The sequence below is a fragment of the Chrysochloris asiatica genome, unplaced genomic scaffold, assembly GCF_000296735.1.
Source record: "Chrysochloris asiatica unplaced genomic scaffold, ChrAsi1.0 scaffold00065, whole genome shotgun sequence".
Classification (NCBI taxonomy): Eukaryota; Metazoa; Chordata; class Mammalia; order Afrosoricida; family Chrysochloridae; genus Chrysochloris; species Chrysochloris asiatica.
In genome coordinates this window covers 4,112,078-4,122,321 of record NW_006408583.1, presented here as the reverse complement: position 1 = coordinate 4,122,321, position 10,244 = coordinate 4,112,078, and the positions used below count along the sequence as shown (strand labels likewise).

At 37.9% G+C, this 10,244-nt stretch overlaps 1 protein-coding gene across 1 annotated transcript; it reads right to left on the bottom strand.

Annotated features, from left to right (window-relative positions):
* Positions 1 to 8,151: 8,151 nt before the first annotated feature.
* Positions 8,152 to 10,132, bottom strand: LOC102818272. The gene is made up of 2 exons (XM_006864498.1): positions 9,955 to 10,132; positions 8,152 to 8,171 (listed from the first exon to the last, which is right to left on the bottom strand). Exons 1-2 carry the CDS (start codon positions 10,130 to 10,132, stop codon positions 8,152 to 8,154), a joined length of 198 nt encoding a protein of 65 aa, XP_006864560.1.
* Between the last annotated feature and the right edge of the window lie 112 nt (positions 10,133 to 10,244).

Below are 10,244 nucleotides of genomic sequence, written 5' to 3'. Positions count from 1 at the left end.
ATGTACTATAGCAAATTTGCTGCAAAAAATGGAACACTTTTAAAGTGTTAAGAGCAAAAATGAAGTGACCCTGACCCAAGTCAACAGTCAATAGCTTCATGTGTATGTAAAAGCTGGACAATGATAAAGAAGATCAGAGAATCATGATGTTGGCAAAGAACACAGAATATACCATGATCTGCCAGAAGAATTAACAAATCTGTTTTGGATGCAGTACAACCAAATTGCTTCTTAGAATTGACAATGGCAAGACTTCTTTTCAGGTGACAATGGTGAGGCTTCATATAATGTACTTTGGAAAGACCAGTTCCTGGACAAGGACCTCATGCTTGGTAAAGCAGAGAGTCAGCAAAAAAGAGGAAAAGCTTCAATAAGATGGACTGACAGTAGCTGCAAAATGGCCTCAAATATAACACAATGGAGTATCTCTCTGTTGAACAATAAGGTTTCCTTTGTCCCTTATCACCCATCACCACTATTTATACATTTTGAAGTACATTTCAAGTGGATAGTACAATGGGTAAAACCATGGAATAACTCAGTACACATCCTTTAAACCTCTATTCACAACATCCTTTTTTCCTTCTTGGTGGGAGGGTTTTGTGGAAGATCTTTAGTTATAACATGGCTAATTTTAGGATGTATTTCCTCCTTCCAAATACACGTTGCCCTCTTAAATGATACCCTTAACAGATGTGTTGTTGTTTTTAGTTATTGTCAGTCGGCGTGGACTCTGGTGACCATATGTATAACATACGGTCCATTTTCATAATTGTTGGTATGTTTAAGTCCATTGCTGTGACTATGTATGTGCTATTTGAGTACAGAGATACTGTTGGAACTCACAAAGGAATACTGACTGTAGTTTTCCATTTTCACTCTTGGGTGCGGAAATTGAGCGATGACGGTTGACTGATGGGGCTTTACAATGACTTTTGTTGTTGTTGTTGTTGTTGTTGTTGTTGTTAGGTACTGTTGAGTCAGTTCTGAGTCATAGAGATCCCATGTACAACAGAACAAAATTCTGCACACGCCTTCACCATCCTCACAAGTGTTAGTATGTTTGAGCCCATTATTGCAACTACTGTGTCAATTGATCTCATTGAAGGTCTTATTTTTCTCTGACCCTCCACTTTACCAATCACACTTCCTTCTCCTGGCCCCACCTGACAACATGTCCAAAGTATGTGAAATGAAGCCTCACCATTATCACTGTTAGGGACATTCTGCCTGTACTTCTTCCAAAACAGATTCGTTTGTTCTCTGGTGTATTAAGATTCTTCACTGACACCATAATGAGTTAGGCTATTCTAATTTCAGGACTAGCATCTATATTCACAAACAAACTATCCTCTGCAAACGTATTCCTTGTTGTCCACCCTTCATATGATAAGTGAAGGTAACCCTTAAGACAGACATTTTGTTGGTTTTGTGGATGATTTTAACATATCTATCCTTCCACCTGCCAAATGTGCCTGTGCACATGCACACACACACACGTGATATTTTTTATTCAAAGAAATTTTTACATTGTTTTGTGGCAAAGTATGTATTCAGATATTCAAACTATGACAACCATCCTGAAGGAATGAAAAATCCATTTACCTTCAGTGTTTCCTCCAGAAATTATTATTCAGGATTCTTGAGTTTTCTGGTAAATTGTAGGCAGTTCAATAGTTCTTTCTCCCCAACCCTTAGTTTTCTAAAATTTCCTTCCTTAGAAAGAGGTTCACAAATATTGTGTATTATCTACTTAATGACTATGAATAGTAGAAGAACTTCATATCACACACTAAAAGACCATCATATAGGGTTTCTGTGCAGGTGTAGGTTAAAAGGTAGCCCACACCTGCACAGAATTTATACAGCTTTGGGATGACATCTTGGAATGGACCATGAGCTTAAATTAATATATATCTTTAATGATATATATATATTCTTTAAAATAGAGTTCAGAAATTTCTAGTACTCTAAATAAATTCCAATGCACTAGGCAATTACTATTAAAATAAACTGATGGGCTTTCTTAATGGCATTGTTGAGTTAGGCATTTAACAAAATGAATATCAAATGTAGGTACTTGAAAGTTCACAATGGGTCTTTACATATACTAATTTACCTAGTTCTTATATATAAATACTGTGGGGTTCTGTCTCAGGTTTACAGAAGAGAAACTGAAGGCACTGAAGGTTTAAGTACTCAATTCTAACTCCACACAGTTGGTAAGTAAAACAAATGGAATCTGTTCACAGGTAATGTCAATTCCAAGAAGTGATCTTTCATCTTCACATGGCAAGTGATTTCTATGTTGATGCAAAGGTTTCCTATTTGTTGATTTTTAAATCAAAGTAGAAATTAATAATCAATATTTATATTTAAAAGGCAGTTTTCCTTTAGTTTTATTCTGGATTAAAAATGCATTCCTGATAGAAGGTAACCTCCTTGTTTTATTTTGAGATTCAATCACTTTTAGAGGCCACAAGAACTTCAGTTGTTATATTGCATTATTTTTCAGAACTTTAACATTTACTTATTAATAAATTATTTACTGGGAAATGTCATGGCTAATATTGAGGAAAACAAATGCCCAAGGGTGCTAAATCACTCACAAAACAGCATTAAACTAGCAGAGATGGAACTGAAACCAAGAGGCCGTTAAATGTGGTAAAGACACCAATCACTTGTCAATGATTATATATGCCATACAGTCTACCGAGCTTAAGTTCCCAAATGAGAAAACAAAATAAAAAAACCAAGACATAAGGAAACTTTGAGAATTAACTGAGGTCACATAAATTCTCTATGACCCGTTAAGCTCCTTATAACCATTTTTGAGGGGGGGGGTAAGAATTTGAGCATATGCTTTTGGAGGAACACTTCCATACACTTATTTTCAAAATCTTATTACCTAAAATATAACCAGTTCAAACTCTGCAGCATGTAAATTGCATGGAGTGAACTTCAAAGTGTCTCATGAAGTCTGTTCACTTAAGAATTATTTGAAAGTTCAAAGATACTACTTATTCTACAGAGGGGGAATGCTTTTCTAATGGGGTAGTCATTGTTCTTTGAATGGCTCCTGTTTCTTTAAAATCTGAGGAGAGCATTGTATAATTGCTGATTCAGATGATTTGGCAGCCAGAGAGTTTTACAGTGAAAATGAAAAAAGAAAGCAAAACAGAAGCTTTTTTCCTAATACACCAGCAGTCACTGGTATAACATTAGATAAATTGTAGTTTAAAAGCAGAACATTTATTAATGTATTTAGGAAGACATTATATTTTTATAATTGAAAATTATCCTTTGACCTATATATATTTAATCCCTGTTGATATGCTTTTACAGAGACACAAAGACCCATCATTTTGTCCATAAATGTGATATTGTATTTTGGTAATATTGTTCTGCAATCTTGATGTGATTGGATATTAACACAATTTAAATCGCTAACACACATCTACCTGTTTTTTTTTCTTCTTCTTCTACTAGCTGTCATGTTTAATTCGTATAATAAAATTAAAGAAAACTTGTAATATATAACATATTATAGACACCTAGTAATCTGCTCCCATAAAGACTACCCTTTATGACTACTGGGACTATTAAGAACTCGTTAGAGGCACAATGTGTGTGATGTATGATGGCTTCAAACATCAAAATCTCTATCTATCTATCTATCTATCTATCTATCTATCTATCTATCTATCTATCATCCATCCATCCATCCATCTATAGATCCATCTTGTGTAAACAAGAAATAAGTATGCATGGTATTTCAGAAAAGATATACTAAATGGAAATTTTGTATCTACTGCTGCATATTAAAACACAAGCATATTCTGTCATGTCCTCTCACCTCCTAAACATGTTCTAATCGTTAAAAATCACATTGCCATTCAGATGAAGAATCTCATAATAATAAAGCATCTCCTACATTTATTGAAATAGCTCCTCCACTGATGACTCAGACTCCCCTTTGCCTTCTTGGCACCCAAAATGTGACTGATTCTAAAATGTTAAAAAGTAACTTTTGTCATGTTTCGAAAATCCTGTCTCAACGAGCACCCCTGAAGTGCATTCTCCCAATAAATGCAGATGCCCAATAAATCTAATTCTCTCTAAAGGAACCATCCAGGTAATGTTATTGATAACCTCTGTCTCTGTCTTTGACGCATCATTACCCTCATACTTAAAATAAGAAGACAAAGGTATTTCTATTTACACTGCTCTGGTTGTACAATTCTATTAGTTTCAATTTACTTAAGCAATTACATATCTTTACTCATAAAATTCTGAACCTCTACAATAATTGTCTTCCTTAAAAAGGATTTTTACAGGGCTTCACAACTATTTAAATAAATTGAGGTTTTGTTTTGAAGGTAAGGGTGAAAACTGAAAACTATCTGAGGCAGAATTTTAAAAGTCCTTTGTGATAAAGCTTTTACATTGTCACAAACAAAGCCATTATGTTACTTGTAATAATAATTATAATAAATTCCAACTTACTCTTCAAAAAAAGACCTCTGATGCTTTGGCCATATGAATCTTGTAGCTGATGGTTTTAATTTAGTTACCTCTCTTAAATTATAGACTGCTGTTGTGTGCTTTCCCATTGATTCTGAGGGTATCCAGGTTATGGAGAATGGCAGTACCATTTTTCCAGGCATATTGGCTCATACCTTCATTACTGTTTTCTTTTTATATTGCAGCTTTCCCCAATGTTTGAGCTCCCAAATTAGTGGGCATTTTCTAGAAGGGATCAGATTTCTTGATAACGACTTTCTTTCCCCCACTGAACAAAGCCGCCAGTTATTCCCAATGTTTCTTCTCATCATCTGGTTTAAACTGTGAAAGTGCATCTTGTTTTAATGGTTATCGACTTTTTCATTATAATCAATGGTTTTATTTGAATGTTCTTACTGAAGGGACTAGTTTCCAAATATGGAGAAAGCTGCAATTATAAAAACAAAACTGTTATGAGTCATCATTACTGGAAAAACGTGGTACCTGCCCCTCTCTGCACCCTCCCGCATCACGTCGGCAGATAGAGAAGTACAGAGCGCATAAGACCTTTTCACATTCTTAAGTCTTCCCCAGGCGTTGGAGGGAACGGAATGGCCCTGGAGTGTAGAAATACTTTTTTTTTCTGGAGAATGTGACCCACCTCTCCCCTCTCCCAAGAAAGGTTAGCCAATCTTAGCTGCCTCAGGTGCCGTCTGTCCCACGCAGGCGCCCTCTAGAAACCAGGAGACTTAATCCTTCTCTGCCTGCTTTCCTCCCTGCCGCTCCACCCCCACCCCTCCCCATCCCACCCCATCCCACCCCGCAAAGCCTCAATCGAATGTATAACGCTTGTTCCGCAGTTATTGTGGTGACGCTGCAAGAGACGCACAGGACTACTAACCACAAGGTCCTCAGTTCAAACCCAAAACCTGCTCTAAGGGAGAAAGAAGAGGCTTTCTGCTCCTGTAAGGATTTACAGCCTCGGAAATCCTATTCAGGCTCACTCAGAATAGTTTCCATGGCAGTTGGTTTTTGGTTTGGTTAATCACAGTTTATTTGCAGAAATTAGTACACAGGACGCCAAAAGTAGAGTGTAAAAACCGAGGGTAAACCGATCCGTCTCTAACCTTCAGTTTGAGAGTCCGGTCTCCCATCTCTCCACTGCGGCCAATGAAATTCCAGGATGGGATTGTAGTTAGGCAGGGGACTAGGGTGGGGAGGGAGTTGGCCAGAGTTGAGGGATGCAGGAAGTGAAGTCTGAGCAACCGAGGGTCTAGCCTCCGTAAAGTATTTTGGGGGTGGGGAGAATGGGGAGGAGGCGTCCCTTGTTCCAAGGCCCAAAGGGAGTCCTAGACAGATGTAATCTCAGCCTGGTGTTGTTGAAAGATACGGTGGCAAGTACTGTGAGCAGAGGCCTAACAGCCAGGCTCTTTGGAAACACTATAACTGCAGATTATATTGTTAATATAGAGTTTATTTTTAAACGGAAATAAGTGGCTAGGGGCACAGTGCTCACGCATTAGAATCTGGAGTCCCAATCCTCCTCAGGTTTCCCAAACATTAAGGAACCACATTCACATATGAGGGGGCTTCAAAAAGTGCATGGGAAAATGGAATTAAAGAGAATTTGTACACTTTTAAAAGCCGTCTGCAAAACTGTTTCCCTACCCATTCTCCCTTCCTCTTCAAGCCACACAGTTGATTGTTCCAAAAGCAGTCTTTGAAAATGGCGTTTATTTTTACTCATGTGCCCACCCCCATGCTGAGACATTTTGGTAAATACTTACAATTTAACTATTAGGTAAATAAAACAGAGAATGTGTGTGTAAAAAGGAAAAGAAAGTTAAGATTTGCTACTTTTTTTTTTTTTTTTTGCATTTTGGACATATTTTTTTAATCACCTAACATTATAATACTCATTTTATGTTCTATTAAATATTCCTGAAACACATGATGGTGATTAACAACTATCTAATATGCCAGAATTTTTTAATGTACCAGGTTTTAATACCACCTTATTGTGAGATACTGTCAATTAAAATTTTTTGCTACTATTTATCTTTGGGAATTGATCTTTGTCAGAACCTTTCCTTATAATAATGCCTTGGTTTGTTGTTGTTGTGTGGGTTCTGACTCATAGGAACCCCAGGTTTCCAAGAGCAGCTGGTGGGTTTCAACTACTGACTCTGATTACCAGTCCAGTGCTTATCCTACACGTGGAATAACTAAATCAAAGTGTATGACTATTTTAAGTTTTTGAAACATACCGAAACATTGTTTTACTTGCTGGTGAGGTGTTTAAGAAAGTATATTAACCTTATCCAAGCAATAAAAGATGGTAAAACCAGTGATTGGATGTGCGAAAATCAGAATTTTGAGAACTGTAGTTTGAAAAGAAGCAAATTCAATATTATAATTTTATATTTAGAAAGTGAAACAATAGCCACTGTTCACAAAATTTAAACTGAAGAAATCAAGGTGCCACAGAAACTTTTAATTTGGGTTTTATAACAGATAGATGAATTCTCTGGCCTAGAGTGATTTATTTTAGTAGGGGGAGGGGTAAGTGAAGAATTTTATACTTCTCAAAAAAGGAATAAAGGCTTTCAAAGCTTAAAAACATTGGGTCAATGTTAATCTCTGACCTAAGAAAGTACTTTTGAGGTGAGCTGGGTCACTTTACTAACAGAAAATAGGTTACATTTTTTTGGAATTGGTTTTGCTTAACTGTACTGGTAAACTAATATATAAGTTGTTGTTGTTGCTGGTGTTAAGTGCCATTGAGTCGGTTCCTATCCATAATGACCTTGTATAGGGTTTCCAAGGAGCAGCTGGTGAGCTTGAACTGCTGATGGTGTGGTTCAAAGCGACTTTGCAGTCCAGTGCATTAACCCACAGTGCCACACAGTACAGACCTCTAAAAGAGTCTGAACAAATATCAAGTCCCTAAATAGATTCATTTTAAATATTGACTTCTGAAAGAGTTACTCATTTGAACACATAAACTGGAGGTTCATGGTTTATACTATAAATGAAGATACTATGTAGTTAAAGGGAAAAAATCACCCTGAGAGTTCCTGAATAGAAACACATATAATGAGTATTTAACTTCATAATAAAAACATAAATATTTTACAAAATGCCAAAGTAGAAGCAACAATTTCACTGATGCAACTCATTACATGTGTGCAGATGCAATTAATGTGAAATTTGATTATATATAATCGCTAGTCACTCAAAAACAAAAGTCATAATGAATATATTTGCAGAAACTTTAAAATATAATTTGCATTAATATAAAATCCTTTTTTATTCATACTTGGAGCTTCTGTGATTTTGTGTAAGGCGGAATATAATTAGCATCTGTATATATTCTTAATCAATATAACCACTGGCATAATATATATTAATGTGAAACATTTAGTCACATATCATTTGTAACATTCCTCATGTTTATTATATGTATAATTTCGTATTTGAAGTTGGAGAAATATACATATTTTCAAGACTGGCAGGATTCTGTATATTGTAACTGCCTCTTCTTTTCAAATATCTTGGTTATTCATTTCTATTCAAGCCATGTGTTCTATCTTCACATGCCTGGTGAAAATGGAGTTTTGGAAACGTGAGTGAAATCTGACATATTTTTTACATGTCATTCTTAAAACCTGAAAAATATCCAAATAACAAGAAATGAATGTTTAATTTAAATGAACCTATCATTTTTAGGTTTTTTACATTTTATATAATAAAAAACAAAATTAATATATTCTTTAACTTCAAAGTAATCAGAATATTTTAATTTTTCTAAATTAGAAAACATGACTATAGTATTTACATAGATTAAAATTTTTTGTTACTATGATTTCTAGAAGCAAGCTAAAAATGATAAAGTAATTTTATATAGAGAAAGTAATACTAACAACTATGACTATTGTTGTTAATTGCGGTAGAGTCCGGTTACAAGCCTTAGGGACCCTGTATAGGGTTTCCGAGGAGCAGCTGGTGTGCTTGAACCGCCGCAGGCCTTGCGATCCAAGCGGACTTTGAAGTCCAGCACATTAACCAACAACTCCACACTAGGACTCCAACAACTATGATATTCAAGCATTTATAGATCACAGTGGCTAAATGTTTGCTGGCATTGATAAAGGACCAGTTAAAGAATAAACAAGGCCTTATTAACGTTTCAAAAGAAACTAAAATAAAATCCAGGGACTCACCCAAAATCTTTTATAATCTCCTTTTCCTTTTTTTAAAAAATTGAACTTTCAGAATCATATGGGGAAATATGTGTGTTTATCCTATAAATTATACATAGGTTTTGGCTAACCGAAATTGAGGCACCAAATGAAGCACTGATTATTTTTATAATTAAATTTTTCCATGTCAAAAAGCACAGAAATGTTGCCACAAAAACAGTATTTCCCTCCCTGGCCTTAGTCTTTTGAAGATTCATGGGGGACAGGATTTCACACGGAAAGTTACAAAAGTGAAACCTTGCTAAATTATTTTTTATACTTATGATCCAAATTTGAATTAGGATTCTGCATATTGTAACTGCCTTTCCCCCCCCCCCCCCCCCCAAATATCATGGTTGGGAATTACACGGACCGGGTGCAGATTAATCTGAAATGAGGACAAAACTACTTGAGCTTTTGTTTTTAAAGAGTAGGCCTCAGTTTTTTAAAAAAGTGTTCACTGTGGCCCAAAATGATGAAAATTTGCTCACTTGGGATTTTACTGTAGTTCTGGGGTCTGTTAAACGTACGGGGAGCGTCGGACCCAGCAGTTTGAATTGCTCTGGCCGCCAAATCCGAAACCTGTCTCTCCCCACCCAAGGGCCCTGTATCTAAGGGCTGCACGATTCTGTCCCTGAGAAGCAAGTGTCTGCTCTTCGCAGCAGCACTTACTGATCCTCCCATCACTCTTGGTATTTGGGGAAGTCAAATGCATGTGCCCCCACGCTCCCGAGCCGCCTCCATGGCTCTGGACGGCCAGAGGGAGGACCTGCTGGGGAGAAGAGATGGGACTTCCAGAAAACTAAAACTATGGGACTATGGGTAGCAAATCATTTCCAACCCTGGGCCAAGGAACTGGAGTTGGAAAGCCACCTTAACCAAAGGGGCTCCAGACCTAGGCGAGCAGGAATAGGCTGGGGCGGAGGCGGCTGTATCCCTGCTGCTTCCAGGCCCAGGCTCTCTCGAGACTTGGAGGCCGGAGCCCCTTTCTTTAGCCCCTCCAATCCTCTCAATCGGAGGGTGTGTGGAGCAGGTGGGGAGGCAAGGAGATCCTGAAATCACCTTACAATTTTCTGGGTAGGAGTTAGCCGACCACCCTCTCCCTTCGCCCCCACTCCCACTCCGTCTCTCCGTTGGTTAAGGTGTATTTCTCAACTCTCTTTACTAAGTCACATCACAAGCTGCCCCGATGGCTGTGGGCCTTTCTTACCTCGTCTTCTACGAAGCATTCTCAGCTGGTCCCTCACAAATCTCAGCAAGAGGGCCAAGGGCGGCCACGAATCTCCCCACTCGCTCGCGGGTCTGGCTATGTCCACCACGAATCTCCTCACTCGCGGCGGGGCGTTCCGGCGGCGGATCCGGACGGTCACCAAGAACCTGCGTACCATGCTCCAGCAGTCTTCGCCTACACGACACTTGCAGCGTGGCTTTCTGCAGCTGAGTGTGGCCAGCGTCGTCTCCGACCCCCTATAGAAGCCCCAAGCCAACACGCCCGACCCC

What these genes read in the sequence shown, in the direction of transcription:
- LOC102818272 (XM_006864498.1), bottom strand. Translation starts at nt 10,132, where the DNA reads ATGGTACGCAGGTTCTTGGTGACCGTCCGGATCCGCCGCCGGAACGCC. An exon ending in AATGCTTCGTAGAAGACGAG is followed by an intron (nt 8,172 to 9,954) that starts GTAAGAAAGGCC and finishes GATATTTTTCAG; the next exon opens with GTTTTAAGAATGACATGTAA.